Source organism: Malus sylvestris, chromosome 17 (genome assembly GCF_916048215.2).
Source record: "Malus sylvestris chromosome 17, drMalSylv7.2, whole genome shotgun sequence".
Taxonomy (NCBI): Eukaryota; Viridiplantae; Streptophyta; class Magnoliopsida; order Rosales; family Rosaceae; genus Malus; species Malus sylvestris.
Genome location: NC_062276.1, coordinates 30083653 through 30104975, shown reverse-complemented (window position 1 = coordinate 30104975; position 21323 = coordinate 30083653). Strand labels below are relative to the sequence as shown.

At 37.9% G+C, this 21323-nt stretch overlaps 1 protein-coding gene across 6 annotated transcripts in view; it reads right to left on the bottom strand.

Moving 5' to 3' along the window:
- Nucleotides 1-550: 550 nt before the first annotated feature.
- LOC126609653 (protein PLASTID MOVEMENT IMPAIRED 2-like) overlaps nt 551-21323 on the bottom strand; it is a 62000-nt gene continuing 41227 nt past the window's right edge. Inside the window, exons 1-3 of one of the 6 annotated variants that reach the window (XM_050277523.1) lie at nt 3335-3558; nt 2890-3020; nt 552-2651 (exon numbers count right to left, since the gene is read on the bottom strand). In XM_050277523.1, the coding sequence (XP_050133480.1) occupies nt 921-2624 (1704 nt within the window). In that variant the 5' untranslated portion in view covers nt 2625-2651; nt 2890-3020; nt 3335-3558 and the 3' untranslated portion in view covers nt 552-920. Of the gene's footprint in view, nt 2652-2889; nt 3021-3334; nt 3559-21323 lie in introns of those variants that run through there. The other 5 variants (XM_050277526.1, XM_050277525.1, XM_050277522.1 and 2 more) reach the window with 5 other exon arrangements.

Sequence of the window (21323 nt, the reverse complement as noted above, 5' to 3'; positions counted from 1 at the left end):
GCAGAGGCGCACGCTTCTTCTCTTCTCTTTTGTTGCTGATGGTATGGAGTTGCAGGCAGTGTTTTCACCATGATTTCTGCTGAGGTTGTTAACATTGGAGATGAGGCTTGTGAAGTTGTTGCCGGTACAATTTCTACCGGACTGTTGGCACGCCAACACTAAAAGGTAGAAATTACACTGACCCTTCTGGAACAAGGAGGAACCGCTGGAAGGTATGGTTTTAATGTATTCTTTGGAATTCAATTCATACAGAAAGCTCTTGGCTGGTTGTTGCATTCAACATGTATGGATTGGAGATCGCTTTGCAGCCCTTGAACATATTTGATGCCCCCTCAGAAACCGCAACACAAGACAAGCAGCCATGGCCCGAGATCAAAATATGGCTGAACAGCAATATAGGCAATATAGGATGGTAGTGGTTGCATGAAGAGATAATTAAGCTTGTTTGCTTTGATTCAAGTGAATGCACGAAGGTGCAATCACATCCTGCACAAGCTAACAAGAAGTAGAGAATGGGGATTGGATGTTTTGAAACACCCTGTGAATTACCGATGGCTGTGATACCATCTTAGACAACAATTGGACTCCAAAAAGCTCTTACGAGAAGGACCGAAAATGTATACAAAGCATGTTTCAGATTGAGATGCAAAACAAAAAACAGCCGTCTCTTCTACTTGTTGATATGAAAACATTCCAAATTACTGTTACAGCAGAATGATCCACACTCTCAGCCCAAAGCTCACTTGATCCAGAGTTCCATGTTTTTTCGGTAAATCAAAAGCTTTAGGAGCTGCACTTATTGGAGAAAAAGCAAAGCTACAAGATCCCAAGGCAAAATACGGCAGTGCGATTTATTTAATTGATGGACTGGACTCACTTTACCATATTAAGATTTAAGATGTAGGTAAACTTCAAACAGCTCACTCATCTTTGGCAGTTTTCTTACCACTGAATAACTTAGTCAGATTAGGCATCACCTTCTTTTTCTTTTGAATGGGGAAATTATTCCGAGCTCCAGGAGAAGCAGATTTTCTATACCTCGCCCGCCTGTATGGAGTCTGGTATCCATTACTTTTCATAGCCTTTCTAGGTGTGGCTTGTTGCCAGTTTCCAGATACTACATTTCTTTCCCCTTTTTGTCCCCAGTTTTGTTCTTCTCCTTGCTCTTCGTCCACTCTCATCTTTTTAAGATCTCTCATAGTTAAGTCTGTCCTTATCAGTATTTCCTTCTCACTGGCCCTTAGAGCTTCAACCCATGCCTGAGCTTCTGCTACCTTTTTATCCGCAATTCCTTCAGCTGCGACTGCACGTCCAGTCAGGTACTCGTGTTCAAACTTGGATATGGTAATTGAAGAACTACTCTGTGACTCAAAAGCTCTAGCTCGTACGGTGTTCTCAATCAGAGTTTTGAGATTTTCAAGCGCTACAGCTTCGGATGATTTGACTGTTTCAAGCTCCTGCATTGTAGCCTGTAACTTTTCCTCGGTTGATTCTATCTCCAATTCCATTTTCAGAATTTCGGACTTGATACTTGCAGTCTCTTCGCAGACAAGCTCCTTTTCTTTCTTTGCAGCTTCTGCTTCTACCTTGAGCTTGTCAAGAGTGACAGATAGATTGGACACAATCGATTTTTCTTTCTCTTCGGATGCAGATACATCTTCCAACTTGGCTTTTGCTCGGAGAAGCTTTGAGTTGAGATTTTGAACCCTCGAATTTGATTTCTCTTCTGTCTTCCTTAACCGAGCTGTCTTGTTTGTTAAATGCTTATGCTCATTTCTTATAACATCCATGGAGGCCATGTACTGAAAACATTCTTCTTTTACTGCAGCCAATTCTGTCTTTCCCGCCTCAAGTTCTTCCGTAACTGACTGTAACAGCTCTGAGCCTTCCAAGTCTTCCTCTTTCCGAAAACTGGGTTCTAAACGACTCAAGCTGTCAATCCTTTGAATCCTTTTGTCCATTTCTTTAACTACCTTTAGTTCATTCTGCAACACATGCACATCAGACATTGTGACAGCTAACTTGGTTTCGAGGTCTCTTGAGTAATCAACCTGTTTAACAATATCTTCCATTTTCTTCCTGGTTTTGTCCACTGCCGATGAGAATTGACTGGCTTCCCTTTCTCTCTCAGCTTCTATATCTCCAAATTCTTTTGCAGCTTCAATCCGGGCCAACTCAGCTAGCACTTGCTCTTCAGTTGCTTCCTCAATCTCGTCCCTGATTGCCTCCACTGAACTTGTATAAAACAACGTCTTTGTATTTGAGGCCTCAGTTTGCTTCTCTGCCTGCGATTTCTCTTCTAAAATCGACGCCATATCAAGCTTAAGCATGCTTAGTTCCTGTCTCACAAGTTCCAATTCTCTCATCACTTCTGTATGTTTGTTATTGTCCACATCCCCAATAGCCAATACCTGGTCTTCATCCCTACCTACGTGCCTTTGCGATTTCTTTAGTACTTCAATCTCTTGTGTATGTGATTTCGCCTTGGAGCTTGATTCCTCAATTACAGAAGACAAATCTTTAGCTCTCTCCATCACATCAAGCATCTCGGATTGCGCTTGTGCTCTTAAGGCGTCTGTGTCCGTTCTGTTTTCTTTGAATCGACCTATTTCCCTGCGTGCCATATGGAGTTCCCTCACTATTGCAGAAGACTTGACATGAAATTGGTAGACAGACAGAGAGAAAGGGAGATCAGAAGCAATGCAGATGGTTTTTTGCTTGCATAGCGAATAAAACTAAGATTATGAAATGAGATTTTTCCGTAGTTTCAAGAGTTGGTTAAAAACATTCAACTCTTTGCACCTGAGGTCCCAAGTTGGATTCTCTCACTCACCAATACCACTTGTATAAAAAATTAAAAATTAAAATTTTTTTGGGTTTTATATGTACCTCGGAGATATCTATCAGGGATTTCTTGAGGGAAGGACTAGCTTCAAGAATCCTATCTTCTTCATACACATTGTTGGCTTTTCTAATCTTCTTCTGTTATCAAACTCTCCTACATTCACCTGTTTACCACTCTATTCATCATGCACCACAATCTCTGTCAATTTCTTCAAAAATCCATACAACATCTGAACAAAAATGCTAAGCAAAAACTAGAATCTAATTACACACGCTTCATCAATTGCAAGAATTTCAATTATTTATTAGCACATGCAAGGTCCATTCTGACTCTGATGTGGGATTTAGACTCTCAACAAAATGCAAGTAATTTCAGCAGCTAAAATTAACATCTTCATATACAAATATATATGTATATGTATATATAATATAATTATATACATATATTCTTAGAGACAGAAAGCATGAGATTAAGAATTAAAAATCTTACAAATAATTGAGATGCATGGCTCGGCTGCGATTTTTGGAAGAGTGAAATTTTTGCTTGGAAGGCACAGAGAGAGAGCAAACTTTGATATTTGTCAGACAGTTTTAATTTTATTCCGATTTAAAGAGGGAATCAAGATAAAAGAGGAAGGACTGGCTTCGGTTCTGTCCACAATCCAACTCCTGATGATTGGTTGATATTGAAACTACCGCCATCCGCCACCCATCTGCTTTATTCTTTTCTTCCCGCATTTTGAATGTTGCTTTTATTAAGGCAGATACTGAAAGAGATCAGCAAGCTGTTAGTTAGCTAAAACTGTAAAACTTTAGTTGTGGTTTTTCTGTAATTAGTTGTAGGAGCTAAGGGTATTAAGAGTATTAATGCATATATACACTCAATTGTACTGTGTAATTATTCAAGGAATGTGAATCATTTTTTACAGAGATACTTTCTGTTTCTATATGGTATCAAGTTGCCAACCGCCTCACGGCTCTCCCTCACCCACCGCCTCGATCTTCTTCCGCTCATCGTCTTGATCGATTTCTTCCGATTTCTTGATCGATTTCTTCCGATTTCTTGATCAATTTCTGTCTTCGATCTGTAATTTCTGTCTCTTTTCATCCTGGCATCCACCTTTGAATCTTCATCTCCGATGGCTTCTGTTACAACCACCCCCAAAATAATTGGAAAATTTGTTATTTTCACCCCAAGCCGCCACGTGTCAATCATTCAACCCCCTTTCTTTTTCTTTTCTCTGTCCCCCACCCCCGTGACTCTCTTCTTCTTGGTCCCTTTCCCGTAGTTCTCTGTCCCTCTCAACTCTCCCGAAGCTCTCTCACTCTCCCGTGTATCTCTCTCCCTCAAACTCTCATATCTTTCTCTCCCTTGGACTCGCGAGGACCCTAGCACCACCAGGAGAGACTCTCTACGAAGCAGGGATCCCTGCCCAGCGAGATAGATGGCTCGGAGCAAAGCTCCGACGAGTTTTCTTCCTATTTCAGTAGGGGTAAGTCTCGATCCCTCATTCTCTTACCCAGGTTGAACTTTGGTTGTGATTTGGAAGTTTAAACCTTCCATTTTTACGTAGGTTTTACCTCGGGATCGTTTTGGGGTGAGCACACCCATTTTTCCGGCGAACCCGTGCACTCCGAGGGCTTTCCCGGTCACCTCCGACCGAGTTACGGTATTTGGAAGGTATAAATCTCTTCCTCTCTCTTTGTTCTTCATGATCGTACCTAGATCGGAGCTTGAAGCTCCAGTTTTCAGGTGACCGGAGCTGTAGCAGCTCCGGCCTTCTCTCTCGGCAAGCCAAGGCCAACCGGCCTTTTCCATTTCCTTTCCCGCGGGCCTCCAGCCCGTTTTGCCTTAGCCCAGTACCCTAACCCATTCAGTTTTTATTTTTAGTTATTTAGTTTTAAAGCCCAAAGGGCTCGGGCCCTAGTTTTGAATGGCCTTGGGCCGGTGTTAAATCAAGGGCTTAAAGCCCTGTTTTCTGTTGGTGAGGCCTTAAGGCCTTGTGCCTGTGGGTGTGTGTTAGGCATGCACATGCATGTCGTGCATGTGTGTGTGTGTGTGGTTAAATATATGTTTGGGCTTAAGCCCAAACCCCTTTTTCCAAACCCTAAACCCATCCAAACCTAATTCCCTTATTTTATTAGTTTAAACCAATATTTTAGAAAATCCTTTTATTTAATTATTACATTCTTGTTCTTAGGTAAAATTGCTAGTGGAGAAATTCTATATCCTTATTCGCACGACTCTTCTGCTAAGGAATATTTGTGAGTGGATCCCTTCTAAAATTACATGATTTAATAATTCAATTGCATAAATGATTAGCATGCCTACGGATTTATGATTTGATTTATGTGAAGCCTGAGGATTTAATATATTGATTATCGTCTCGTGTTTTAGTGAGGAGTTAATTGTTAGCCTATATTGAGCTATATTTGAATATATCGTATTTTCTATAAAAATCATGAACTGGTGGACTATCTGATAGGTGACGATAGGATGCTAGAACATGTTTTTGAACCCCTCTTTATAGTGTAGACGATGATCGGTAACCTATGCTATGAAGTGGTTATTTAAGAGAGACGTAAATATTTGTGCGTACCTAGTAGACACTATGTCGCCTAGGGCGAGGATCTGGTGTTGGCATGTGGGCTGGGAGAAATAATCCCTAGCGGAAGGCTGAGGGACACGGAGACAGGCATTGGGCCGGGAGGGAGTTATCTCTGGCTACGGGCACAGAGACTGAGGTGCAGGCATTGGGCCGGGAGTTATATTTATTCAATGATCTTTCTAGCAGCACATCGCGTTTACGAGATGATTTATGATACGTTTATTGTTTTGATTTCTGCGATGATATTCCGCTAAATATGATTTTTGAGATATTTGGCATGCTAGGATTTTTATTAAATCCATCGCTTATTAAGCTAGTAGTTTTCATTTATATAAACTTTGGGGGTTAGTATCTTGATAACTGTTTCATTATTATCGTACATATGAACTTGGTCCACTCACCTTTGTTTTGCGCCCCCATTCAGGTCATAGAAACGAGGACTACGACTGGACGTACGAGGCATTCCCCTACCAGTAGTACTCCATCACCCACATGTGTGATATCTTGTAATGTTCTTTCTTTTTTTGTAAATCTGGTTTTAGGCTATGTCTGGTTCATTCTAGACGCTTCCTTGAATGTTGTTAATTACTCTTAAAAATTCTGATGTTATTCATGAATATTTTCTTCTAATCATTACTCTTGTAATCAATTAATGGCTTTCGTCACCTTGGGTGTCGGCCAACACGTGTCTATCCTGATATTCAAAAGAATATCAGGGTCGGGGCGTGTCAGCTTCACCGCCATTACCAACCCCTAATCCCCCAAATTCGTATCTGTCTCTTACGATTCAGAACATCGGCAGTATGGTTCCTATCAAGCTCAAGCGCATCAACTATCTCCCATGGCGTGCCTTGTTTGCTCCTATTCTGCGTCGCTACAAGCTTCTTGGTCTCATTGATGGTACTGAGCCATGTCCGGCTCCTCTTCTCCCTGATCGCTCTATGAATCCAGCGTTTGAGCAGTGGTTTGAGAAAGATCAAAATCTGTTGATCTGGTTGAATTCGACACTCTCTGAAGATCTCATTCCTTTCACAGTTTGAGTGTCTACATCTCGAGAGCTCTGGCAGAAACTTGAACAACGTTTTGGTGGCGCCTCTGATGCTCATGTTCATCAACTTCATTCTCGTCTGCACTCTATTAAGAAAGGTCATCAATCGATCTTTAAGTATCTTTAACAAATCAAGGAAATTTCTGATTCTCTCACTGCCATTGGTGCTCCTATCTCTGATCGAGACCTAATTGCAGCGACACTTCATGGCCTACCTGATGAATTTGAGTCTTTCATTGACTCAATCATGCTTCGATTGTCTTCTACCTCTCTTGATGAATTACATGGCATGCTACTTATTAAAGAGTTATCCATAGCTCGTCGCAAACACACTGGTTCTTCTTCTGTTACTGAGCCATTTCAGGCATTTTCTGCTCAGTCTCAGGCTCCTTTATTGCCTACGCCTGCATATCCTCCACCACTCCAAACTTCTTTCCATTACAACTCTAATCGTGGGAGACAGAATCGCACCTTCAACAGAGACAATCGCAATCGCAATACCAATCGTGGCTCTTTTAATGGCAATCCTCGTGGTTCTCAGAATTATCCTCACGGCTCTAAGTCCAATTATTCCGGCTTTTCCTCCTCTTCTGGCACCAAGACTCAATGTCAAATTTGTGGTTCCACTAGCCACGAAGCTATTGACTGCTTTGATAGGATGAATCCTGACATCTTTGGCAGAGTACCACCAGCCAAACTTGCTGCTTTATGTACTCCTTATTCTTCCAAACCCTCTCCCTCTTGGCTACTGGACTCTGGAACTACATCACATATTACCAATGATATTGCCAATCTTTCTGTCTCCTCTCCCTACATTGGTGAAGACAAGGTCTACGTCGGAGATGGTAAAGGTTTGTGCATTAAAAATGTTGGTTCTTCATATTTACATACTCCTCATACTGCCTTCACATTGAGTAATGTACTACATGTTCCACATATGAAGCACAATTTACTGTTTGCTTATCAATTTCTCAAAAACAATGATTGTTCTATAACTCTTGACCTTGATGGATCTACTGTAAAGGATCGTGCTTCGGGGAAGACGCTTTTGCGGGGCTGAGTTGAAGATGGGTTTTATCCTCTTCACGGTTTCAATTCCACTGTCTTTCCTTCACCATCAGCTTTCCTTAGTGTCAAAGCTCCTCTGAAGATTTGGCATCGCAGACTGGGTCATCCATCTTCTTCACTGTTTCGAAGGGTTCTATCTAGAAATAATCTTGTTGTACTCAGCAAAACTACTGTGGATTTCTTCTGTTCAGACTGTGCTCTAGCTAAGAACCATAAACTTCCATTTGGATCTGCCAGTTCTACTACCAGTCACAATCCTCAACTGCTTCATTGTGATCTTTGGGGTCCTACCAGTGTTATCTCACCTAGTGGTTTCAAGTATTACATGTTGTTAGTTGATGACTATAGTCGTTATAGTTGGTTGTTTCCTTTAAAGGCCAAGTCTGATGCCTATTCTACTTTTGTTGTATTCAAGCAGTATGTAGAGACCTTACTTGATAATAAAATGAAAATTGTCCGCTAAGATTCTGGGGGTGAATTTACTAGTACTGTATTTCGGTCATTTCTTCGTTCTCATGGTATTGTCCACCAATTAAGTTGTCCTCATACCCCTGAACAGAATGGTTGTGCCGAAAGGAAGCATCGCCATATTGTGGAGACTGCTCGTACTTTACTTATTGCATCTAATGTTCCTCATCTTTATTAGGTGGAAGCATTCTCCACAGCTGTGTATCTTATCAATCGGTTGCCAATTTCTGGACTATCTCAATCTCCTTGGGAAATACTCTTTCAAAAACCTCCTGATTACTCCCGATTGAAGGTATTTGGCTGTCGTTGTTTCCCATGGCTTAAGCCTTATGTTCATTCCAAGTTGGATCCTAAAAGCAAAAGTTGCATTTTTCTGGGGTACAGTTTACAACACAAAGGCTACCGGTGTCTTGATCCTCAAACTGGATGGATATATATCTCTCGCCATGTGCAGTTTGATGAAACTGCTTATCCATTTCACACAATCTCTCCACCAGCTGCTGCAATCCAAGACTCTACTTCCTCTTCTATGGATTTACATTTCTCTGTTCCAGTTTCGAGACTCTCATCCACCTCTCCATCTTCAGGATCCATTATTGACGCATCCCTACCTCATACTTCTTCTGATCTTATTGGTGCAGTCTCGCATCCTGCCTCGTCCAGTTCTTCCTCATCTCAAGTACCTCCCAGTAACATTCATCCCATGGTGACTCGTTCCAAAATTGGAATCTACAAGCCTAAAGTTTATGCAGCTACCAAGCATCCCCTTCCACTGGATATTGATGTTGTCCCCACTACTTATCTCCAAGCATCTAAACACCTTCATTGGCGCTCTGCTATGCAAGATGAATTTAATGCCTTGCAATCTACAGGAACTTGGACATTAGTACCTCTTTCTCCTACTCACAATGTTGTCGGTTGCAAGTGGGTCTTTCAGGTAAAGAAAAAGTCTGATGGTACTGTTGAAAGATTTAAAGCCCGCTTGGTTGCCAAGAGGTTTCACCAACAAGAAGGCATTGATTTTCAAGAGACGTTTAGTCCTGTGGCTAAACCAGTCACCATTCATGTCCTTCTATCACTTGCCGTGCAATTTAATTGGTTTTTGAACCAATTGGATATCAGTAACGCTTTTCTTCATGGGGATTTAAAGGAATCTGTGTACATGCAGCAACCCCCTGGCTTCATTGATCCTAGCAAGCCTCACCATGTCTGTCAATTGCGCAAATCTCTGTATGGCCTCAAACAGGCTCCCCGTGCTTGGTTTGACAAACTTTTTCAAGCTCTCCTTCCATTTGGATTTGTACAATCTTCTTCTGATGCGTCATTATTTGTTCTTAAAGGTCCATCTCCGGTTATTGTTCTTGTTTACGTCGATGACATCTTAGTCACCGGTCCCAGTTCTTCTGCGTGTAATCGGTTCATTCACAAGCTCAGTACTATTTTTCCAGTTAAAGATCTTGGTCCCTTGCACTATTTTCTGGGATTAGAGGTTCATCGATCTGTTGAAGGTCTCTTTCTTCACCAAACCAAATATTTACTGGATTTTCTGCGTAAAACTAATATGGATGGTGCTAAGCCTTGCTATACTCCTCTTGGTTCCACCAAACTTGATCACACGGGTGCTTTTCTTTCCAATCCCACTGAGTACAGGTCCATTGTTGGTGGTCTGCAATACTTAACATGGACTCGTCTTGACCTCTCGTTTGCAGTCAATCAAATCTGCCAGTTCATGCATGCTTCTCGGGACCAACACTTGCAGGCTGCCAAACGTGTTCTTTGTTATCTCAAAGGTACTATATCTGAAGGCCTTTGGTTCAAAAAGGGTTCTCTCAACCTTACTGCCTTCTCCGATGCAGACTGGGCAGGATGTACCTTTGATCGACGTTCCACCAGTGGTTATTGTGTTTTTTGGGGTTCCAATCTTATTAGTTGGAGTGCCAAGAAACAACCTACTGTTGCCCGCTCCTCTACTGAAGCTAAATACCGCTCTCTAGCTCACACTGCTGCTGAAATTACATGGATCTGTAAAATTTTCCATGATATTAACTTCTCTCTTTCCCAAGTTCCCACTCTCTGGTGTGACAACATTTCTGCAATCTCTCTAGCTTCTAATCCGGTGTTTCATGCCCGGACCAAACATATTGAAATCGACTATCACTACATTCGAGAATTAGTCTTGGCTAAGCTTCTCAAAGTTCAGTTTGTCTGTAGTCAAGATCAATTGGTTGATATTCACACCAAGTCTTTGTCCAAAAGTCGGTTCAGTTATCTCAAATCCAAGCTTCCCCTTGGTTCCATGGTTGATCCCAAGCTCAGCTTGAGGGGGTGTATTAAGGCAGATACTGAAAGAGATCAGCAAGCTGTTAGTTAGCTAAAACTGTAAAACTTTAGTTGTGGTTTTTCTGTAATTAGTTGTAAGAGCTAAGGATATTAAGAGTATTAATGCATCAGGTTTCTACCTATATATACTCAATTGTACTGTGTAATTATTCAAGGAATGTGAATCATTTTTTACAGAGATACTTTCTGTTTCTATAGCTTTCAAATATTCTTTACTTCACACCTTTGTTTTAATTTCATTTAAACTGAAATAAGACATACGTCGGATCTCGAAACCGTATTAAACAATTTTTTTTATATTTTAGGAATAATATGAAGGAGAAATTCCTAAATCAGATACCAGATTGACTATTTTTTGTAGAAGTATTGAGAAGGGGAAATCGAACTTAAAATGTTCAATGTATAAGTGAATGCTCTAACTAACTAAGTTACAAACCTCTTAGAACATTCTAAAATGCTAAATGATCAGTTAAGTTATACAACACTTTTAATGTTTTTGTGAGTAGAAATTGCAAAATCAATTCATGAAATAGTAATTTCAAGTGTTGAAAAAACTCGAATTTCTTTTATACAATATATATTTATACTAAGGGATAAAAATTTGAGTTAAGCCTGATGAATCCATTTTATATTATATATTATTTCCCTATTCTTGGTATATTTTGGTTATTATTTTGGTGAGATTTTGATGTTTTGTTATATATTTTTAATATAGAACATGCAAACTTGTTTGGAGCATAAAGTAGTTAAACAGTGGAATTTTTGAGCAATTCCAATTGGAGCGGGTTCATTAATCTGTCAAGAAGGTTGTCTCAAAATTTCATAATTTTATCCCAAAGCATCCGATTGTGGCGAATTAATTTATGCCCAACGTGCAGTGCTGGCAGATTGGGCTGCAGAGCTTTTTTGCAACTTTTGGGCTGGAAGATGATGGATTTTGTACTTGGGCTCTTCTTTGAACTTGAAGAGGAGGTCCTAATCTTTAATTTGAGTCATTTTGGGCCTGTTTTGAAGCTCTGAAGGTCCAGAAACGTAGCTATCTTTGTGTTGGGCAGATTTCCTAGTCATAATAGGAATGTAATACCTAGTTATCCTTTTATTATTTTATTTCCTAGTTTTAAGAAAACCTTTTCTATGAGGGTTTTAATTTGGAGTAGTATAAATAAGGCTTTTTAGCCATTGGGGTTTGGGGGAGAAGGCACGCATTATTTTAGAGAACTTTAGACTTTCAATCATTTTTCTAGTTAATATATTTTCTTTAGTTTTTATAGTTGTTCTTAACTAATTTCTGTTTGCTAGGGTGAAGCTATGAGCCTTAGCATGAATATGTGATTTTATTAATTTGCTTAAGAATGGATGCATGCTTGCTTTGAATTATTAATCACCATGATTAAACTATCTAATTGTCTTAGTGATTCGTGACCATTAGGGTTTTTAGACAAGTAATTTAATACAATTTATGTTGGAACATCACCCTGAAATTGAAGAGGGATTCTTGTGATTAATAATTGTAAGTTCACTTGATACGAACATCACGCTCTTAAGGGTTGCATGATTTTTCAAAGGGTTTTCACAAAACTTAATGAGTCTTGCATATTATATTTGATCTGAACATCACATACGGGTTACATGCATGTTAGATATACGTTTTCGCTTGAACATCACGAGGAAAATATGCATTAGGAAAACCTAATCTTCAAAGCATGTATGTAGAAATTCATAAGTAATTAGTAAAATTGCATAGGATTGTTAAGGGGACGGCGGAACCCTAAGCTTTTACAATTTGGTTTTCAAAACGTTTTCCTTTATTTTCTTTACTTTGCTAATTTCTTTAATATTTTTAATTAAATTCGTTTTTTTTATTTTTAAATTCAAAATTAACTTTTTCCAAACTTTGTTCTAAATAATTAGCTAAGGATTAGTTTAAATACAAATTATTCATTAAATCCCTATGGAAAACGACATTTCTTGAGCTGCTATACTATGACAACCTTGTACTCTTGTAAGTATTTTTAAGTGTTTTTATCTCTACTTTTGCAAGTGGTAAAAATCCCTATCAAAGCCACATAATAAGGTAGTCGCAATAATTTGGTACTGAACTTTTTATTTACGAAAATTGAATTAAGACCTTCTATTTATAAGTGAAAATAAGTATCACTAAACTAGAACGCTAAATGGATTGAAATTTCGATACGCTTCTCACAAAAGTATTCCCACATAAATAAAAAATATTGTAAAAAAAGTGTTTTCTACAAAAACATTCAAACATAATAGGCCAGTTAAAATCTTTCAAATGATTAGAAAATTAGGGATAACGGTACCATAGCTTTTCCAAGATGTTCTTATTTGGTGGAGAATTCATTACTTCTTCTTGCCCGACTTTGTTAAACACATAGTCACAGATTTTCTTGGTTGGACTAGACTTGGAACACTCATTTGGATAAGGAAAGTGTACACACTCAGTTTTACCTCTCATATACTCTTGCTATTTTTTGTCATTGATCTTCTTCAATTCATTCAATCCGATTACCAAAAATTGAGAGAGATGTGTGATAAGTAAAAAGAGTGTACGGATAGCACACTTAGATAATAATGCCTAAATCCGACGATCTAATTAAAAAAATTTGGTCATACGCTTCTTCAAAAAATTTCGCCAAATGATAGAATAATGTACACTAAATTTATCTAAACTAGGGTAAGAGAGTATAAATCCATAACATAATAAATTGAAGAAAAATGCTCTGTCTATTAAGACAATTTGCCACTTGACTTCAAAGTTAATTCTTGGTTTTCTTTGAGCTACTGAATAGTAGTTCTCACTTAGGGCCATATAGAAGAATTAACATGAGCGGTGCTTTATATGCATTGCAGGCATCTTTATTCTCTTTTGTCATCAGCATATGTGTTTATTCTACATATAATGCGTTTGTATATATGGTGAAGGAACTTAACTACGAATGTGTTACCTAATTTTGGCTTTAAGACTCTGGCTCCAGAGCTTAGATTGATTCTTTTGGCTCTGGTGCTTTCAAATGTTCCATTCATATGCTTGTTTGTCTGTGCTTTTGAGCTTCTAAAAGAAGTTGAGGTTCTACCGTAAAATTAATTCAGAATAAGAGGAGTGGTCTAACATTTTATAAGTCATTGCAAAGCTTGGTCATTCTCCATAGTGTGACCTTACCATTCACATCCTCTTAGATTTCCCTTCATGTTTCGTGCTTGTTTGAAGAAGCACCTCTGCTCGAAGGGTTTTAGTTCAAGGACCATTGTCAAATAGGTTTTAATTGGGTACAATACTGAATAAAGTTGAGGTTTCATCATAAAATCAACCGGGCAATATGGAGAGTAATCCAACTACTTATAAGCGCATGCAAGGTCCATACTCTCATCAATGTGGGATACATTCTCAACATGCCCCGGCCTTTACGTATAGTGAATTTTCATGCCTAACATGTGGACAACACAAACGGGATGACGTGGAGCACGTGTGGGCGTTGGGCTTCACATGTGGGTCATCCTGCTCTGATACCATGAAAAAAATTGAGGTTCCACCATCCCTCCTCTCATCTTGCCAATTGATTTTATCGTGGAACCTCAAATTTCTCCAAATACAACTATTGCATTATGCATAAGTTAGTACATGCGTTTCAAAGCTGAACTCTACTCTACTGTTACAAAAGCCCCCTGCCCCCCAAATATTTCATGTTCATTGAGTTTGTGGTTATATTTTTGGATACAACAATATATTTATTTACACTAAATAATGTATTTTTGGTCAGAATGTATTTCTCCCCAGTGGCGGAGCCACCTTTAGACTAGGATAGGCTCGGGCCTATCCTAAAATTATTTTTTCCTAACAACTTTTACTATCATTAATTAATTTTATAATACCACTATCAACTTGAATTTGTGTTGTATTGGTCAGTCCAATTAACTTCAATCCAACAAATACAAAGCCTTAAATTTTTTGCATTAAAGATTCGAAATTATAGTTCTATACTAATATTAGTTGATCATATTCTCTGTTTCTTGCCTATCTACATTTTTTTTCCTTTGCTTGTAGACTATTATTTTGGTAAATTTCTCATTTTCCTCTATTAGATCGTCTATGAAATCAAGAAGAGAAATATTTTCTTTTTCCAAATTAGCACAAAAAACCCTTCAAATGCTCTCATACCTTCATGTTTTTAGAAAAAAATGTTCTCTTGGCCACTATGAGAAAATGAATGCATGGTCAGTTACATTTGAATTTGATATTAAGAATGAAGAATAAATGGATGTGCTTATAATAATGTTTTATTTTCAACTCTTGATGTAGTTGATCATTTGTAATGAAGAATTAATGCATGGTCACTCACCTTTAAATTTGATACCAAGGCGGCCAAAAGAACGAGATAGTTTATGCATATATTATGTCCATTTTGGTTTAAAGTGTGCCCCTTCTAACATGAATTTCTGGCCCCGCCATTGTTTCTCCCTTCCCCAAAATAATGTGAGAATAGAAAGATTCCGGATGAAAAACAAACATTTCTGTGATTTGTGAGGTTTAATGATAAATAACATACAAAGACAGTCTTGGCATGAAATGCAAAATAAAATAGATTTTGTAAGATTGCATCTACTGGATGTATCTTAGAAATCGAAGGGGAATATAAGCTACCACGTCTTTTCATGCCAAACCATACGACCGCGTAAAACATAATCAACATTTTCTTCTTATTTTATTTGCTTAGTATATATTTTGAAATACAATTTCACACCAACTAATACTAAGGTATTTTATGATAAAACACACACTTGACGGATTCTGCAGGTAGTAATTACTAAGTATGAGACAATATGCATGTTACAAAAGCAATGCCATGAAAGTTTGAGAGGAACGAATTAGCGGCTCACTAATAACTACACACACACACAAATATATATATTGTCTCTAAATCTTCATTTTATTACGTATACGGTACGATAGGGGGCGAGGGTTTTATCATTAAAAATAAAACGTAGTGTAATTAAAAGTAAAACTACGTAATATAAGTCCAACTTCAATGGTGTTACCAGGTCTAATTTATCATTTCTTGATTGTAAGGATGTTCAAGTAATTCTACGGACATATGGAATTTGTTCCCTACAAATTGAAATTTGATATACTTTTTATATATGAGAGACAATCACCCTTTTAATGAAGTGAAAAATATCAAAAAGTCAAATTAATTTGTAGAATTTATGAGAAAGACTTGATATGTCATACTTTGCAGACCGTTTCGAAAAAAAGAAAAGAAAAACTTTGCAGACCAAGTCACACAGCGACTAAGTTACTATTGAAAATGGATGGGGATGAGGAAAATCGAAGCTGACAATTCAAGCCTTCTAGTGCTTGTTCCATCTCCTTCACGGCAGCCTGGCCAGTATTTCACGCAACAAACCTACACACATGGTGGAATCTCAGCTATCCCTGTGGCTTGTTTGTCAAAATTCAAAATCATGCGACTACTAATCAACCTTCTATTTGATCTCTCATGACATTTTTTTCAGTTCTCTTATTTTGGCTTCGCCATCACTCATATAGGATACGTAATTTATGGATCATGTTTATTAACTAATAGGCATGTACTACCAATCAAACAGATGTGACAACTATATATTCTACTCGAATGGAAATTAGGATTGGGCTAGGCATACAATGTGTCAGCTACTAATTATGTATTGAATTCAAACAAATATAATATGTCATCGTCATCCATATGATTCGAATCCGAATTCTTTCAATTGGAGAAAAATATTACTGAACCGGTAGTACTAGTTGGTTGGTTAATCAGATTGTATGATCAATCAACTCAACTCATATATAGCACTATTTTGTTCATTCACTTTGTCATATATGAAAATGTGTCCACAAACCATTTATATAATATGGGTTTAGTGATTAAAACTGTGTGACAGTACGTTAATCCTATTAAAAAAAGTATGTCTCTCACCATCCCCTTCTTTCTATATCCCTCATTTCTTCTATGTTTTTCTCTTATTTTTAACAAAAAAATAAAGACTAAAATCTAAAAATGAAATTATTATTAAACGGTCGTTACTTATGGATTAAAACTGAATTTGTTAGTTATTTTAGGTTAAGGATGATATCTAGAACAGTCCAAGCCCAAATGTCATCCCCTTTCGATTTGTTAGTTTGCGCGTTCGTTTGCTAGTCACCGTTGCAACTTAGACCCGCAATTACTACTCATGCAAAAATTCAAACAGGTAAGGCACGCTATAAGCCTAGCTATAAAGCCCCCCTTGGTTCCTAAGTATATCATGAAATCATAAGTTCAAGTTAATTAGCAACAAGCAGGCAATTAAGATATATTCAATGATGATGATGAAGAGCCAAGTAGCTTCCCTCCTCGGCCTCACCTTGGCCATCCTCTTCTTCTCATGTATATTATATATACAAACTTCTTATTAATTTATTTTCTATTTTGTTTCGTATTAGTCTCTAATATGCATGCCTGCCGGATGAAAATATTAGAGAGGTGTTTGTCCGCCTTACATTGTAACAACGTTAAAAGTGGCGGTAGAGAGTCTAAAAGAGAATAACGATCGATGATGAGTAATGCGGATATATAAAAGCGAGCCGGCCAATGCAATGATGAGAGCATGAGATTAGATGAATCATCATCTAAGTATATTTATAATAAAATTACTGATTAGTTATGAAAAAGTTCTTAAAATGATTTCAAATCGGTTATTTATTTATGGGGAATATGCTAGGGAGACTAAATTTGTTGACATGCTCCAATCCCGATATTCCTCCATTACCAGGATAGGCACGTGCTAGCCATCACCCGAGGATGACGAAGCCATTTCAACATACAGGTAAATAAAATATGTAATTAGAAAGAACTATGCCAATGTGGAAACGTGTTTAGAGCATACAACTAATCAATAATAATGTAAAAGAATTAATATAAAATGGTACGAACAAAGGAGTGGGTTCTACTCTGAAAGACTCGAAGATACCTATGCGGAAGTGCCCTGATGCCGGGATCTAATGCCTCGATTCTAACTCCTGAAGGGGGCGCAAAACAAAGGGTGAGTGGACCAAAGTTTATAATACTAATACTAATAATAAGAAAACTATTTTCTTTCTGAACAGTCTAACCCCCTGTTTTGAAAACACATATATAGTACTACAAGGATACGCCAAGGAAACGAATCATACGTGACACAACAAGGCGGTCAACAAAAGTCAACATTTTTGCCTCGAAGGGTATTTTTGTAAATTCATGCTTTAAAATTATAAAAATCATAATATTTGAAGACGAGTCGTTACAATCTACCCCCTTCAGAAAATTTCGTCCCCGAAATTTAAAATAACTTGCTATACATAAACATACTAGAAACTAGGAAGAAAACATATATAAAGAAGAAATCAAGTTAGAGTGGCTGCATAAAAGAGAATGTCATTCCGTCGCGATCGGATTGCAATGATTCCTCTTGCATGCCTCCAAGCTCATACCTTTTTCCTTCCTCAATAATAATAGTATAGTATAATACTTATGTAAAAATATAAAGTTGAAAATACATATTATTATGTAATAACATAAGGTCAAAAATATATGCGTATAATAAGATGACGAGAAAAAATAGGTATATACTAACGTAGGATTCAAATACTTGTACTGAGTTTAAAATCGAAAGTGGAAATGACTCACCCAAAATTCGTAATGGCAAAGACACAAATATATAAATATAGTAATGTAATGTAAAATATTTGCACTGAAAATCAAAACCAAAAAAAAAAATGAAAATGGGCCTTGCTCAAGCATTCGTAACGTCACGTACTCCGAGAATGGGTGTGTCTTGAGCAGTATTCTAAAAATCAGCCTAGGCGGCGCTTAGGCGCTGGGCGGCGGAGCTCCGACCCGATTTAGACCAAAACGTTCAATTAGGCAGGGAGGACTTAGGAGGCAGCGCTAGGCGGTTTGAATCTCGTTGCAATTTTTGCAACCGAATCTACAACTTCCGATCTCGTACATAGCAGCAGAGCTCCGACGAATTTCTGCGTCTCTGTGAAAATGAGGGAAAAGAGAGAGAGAGAGAGAGAGAGAGAGAGAGAGAGAGAAAGTATTAAACATTTCAATATGTGGTGGCGCAAGTTGGATTTGAGATCCAATTTTGAGGTTCTGAAAGTGAAAGGCCGAAGAAGAAGAACGAAGATGAGGCATGAGGGAAGAGAGTGTCAAGAGAGAAAGAGAGAGAGAGAGAGAGAGAGAGAGAGAGAGAGAGAGAGAGAGACTAAAAGATTAGGTTCTGAAAGGGTAAAGAAGAAGAAACGAAATTCAAAAGCTGGTGATGGGTTCTTGGGTGATGTGAAAGAGTTAGATGGTTTTAATTATGAAACCACCCACTCATCAGATGGTTTTAAATATGAAACCACCCACTTGCGTGGTTTTTTTATTTTTTTTTATTTTTTTATTATAGTTTTAAAAGTTTGGGATGTATATTATATGTATATAAATGTTATATAAATTATAAATTATAAATCATTTAGATAATATTTTGTTTTTTTTTTCCTAGGCAAGCATATTAGATATGTACATAAAACATTCACATATGTACGTTCTTCTATAAGAAATAACATATTATTCAATAATTATTTATATCTGATATAATAAATTTAATTAATTCATATAATATATAAGAAATTTACCTATATCGGCCTAGGCGCCCGTCTAGATCCCGCCTAGCCGCCTAGGCGCTAGGCGCTAGCCCACCGCCCGACTAGCGCTTAGCGTTTTTTAGAACATTGGTCTTGAGTCAAGTCCAAACCATAGCTAATTAATAACTACTGCCGTAGACAGGCCGACTTGCCCACTTGCTTAGCAAACCCAACAAATAAGCCCTCGATATTACAGTCTATAGCCCGTAATACCGATAACTCACTGATGTCTTGGTAAGCAAGTAAGAAGTTCCCGAGGGTGCCAAAATACTATTTTCCCCTCAATGTGAAAATGTGCATAAAATCGTCCAATTCATGCCTCGATTGTGCTCCCGCACTACCCCAAAGTGCACCAATCAGAGCTGCTAGAAGTGCTTCAACATCCACGTACCTACGAAAAATAAGGTCCTGGAGTGAAATAGTTGAAAGATGCGTAAAGACGAACACTTGTCGTAAAACATATCTTTCATGACTAACCACAATGATCGCTCTCCTGATCGAGAAGTATAAGATTCGAAACCTATATTAGAGGAACTCTCACTCTGACCACTTCCTTCAATTGACGGTTACCATTTCGAGCCACACATAGAAATTGACACCACAAACGCCAAGCTTAGGATCTACATTTCTACCTTCACCAATTCCATGCTAAAAGACTGCTTAGTCCCCAAGGCCACTTAGAATTCTTCCTAGTAAGTATGGTAAGCTTGCGAAAGGGTTATACTCTTAATGTTACTGTTAGAATCGACATGAAATTGGGTGCACATTTCAACCAAGTTGATCCATCGTGAATTCCTCATGAATTTAGCGAGAAACCATGTCGAGAAGGCTAAAAGAACACTCCAGAGTTTAAGGGTCAAAACAAGTCCATTAAATAAAGAGTACAAGATATCTCAATTGAATATACAACTCAGCTGCTTGAATATGTATAAATACTTAACTTGATTATGTGATAGCAATTGAAATGGTCGGACGCTAACTCAACTTGAATGATAGTCTAATGAAAACTAACGAACAAAAATATAGATTTTTCCTCGACCCAAAATTCACAAAAATTCATTACAACAGTAGTTCCAAGAATATTAAATCACTAGTGGTGAAGATTCGCTCGATAGGGTGCTGATTCGGTGATTGAAGGACTGACGATCTCAACTAAAAACTTTGACGTCTAAGTGGTCCTCCTAGAAAGTCTATCTACTTCAGAAATGATACGAAGAGCAGTAGGGTAACTCAAGATTAGCTAAGATATCTTTTAGTACCAGGAGGTGATACTGAGATTACGAACAGAGCCGATGCGAACCAAAATGTTAGAAAGTCAGAAAGATTCAAGAATGAGGAATTCGGCCAAATAGTTCAAAGTATAATCCTCACGGATTAATAGATAGTACATATAGTATACACCTTTAATGCTTAACTTTAAATTGAGACAACATTTTTTAATTATTTCAAGGAGAGACAAATTTTAATAAAGTTTAAAGTGACATCATGGACATTTTCTCTGGTGGTGCGTAAGTGACCAAATTGCCCTTCTTCGCGTGACTGACTCTTGTTCTGTCTCCGTTCGATTTCGTTCCAATTTCTTTCTCTCTTTTTTACATTTGATTCGAGGATCTGAGTTCATGTTTGATTGCGTTATGAAGGAAGGTATTCCAACTAAAACCCCTGTTTGAATTCCCATTTCACAGGGTGAGTCATCGTCGATTCCGACGATTCAGATTTAACGACTTCGAATGGTGAGTTGGTATCGTTGATGAAAGCAAGAAACGTGAGTCTGATCGTGAAGTTTATCTGCAAAAAATCTTGAACAGTCATGGACTCATGGCCAACACTGGTTTTGTTCTCTCTGTTTCTCAATTTCAGACCTACGGAGGAAGAAGAACGAAGAATGAGAAGTCAAAAGTGCTTCTCAATCCTTCTAATAATTCTTCAGTTGCACCAATGAAAATTCGAATGTCAGAAACAAACCCAAGAAAACTAGGAAACATGAGAATTTGAGCCTAATTAGTCAAAGAATCTCAAAGCTCAGGGTTTTCAAAACCAGAATGCATGTTTCTAAAAATTACCTTAGCTAGTTAGGTTACATTCACTGATTCCGTAGTAAAAAACCGTTTGTCAAACCGACTTGTAGATTGGAAGTTCTGAAATTTGTCCGAAGAAGAAGAAACAAATTGGAGAGGATGAAGTCGTGAATAATGATGGATTGTGAGTTTAAGGGTGACGAAGAGGAATGGGAGGT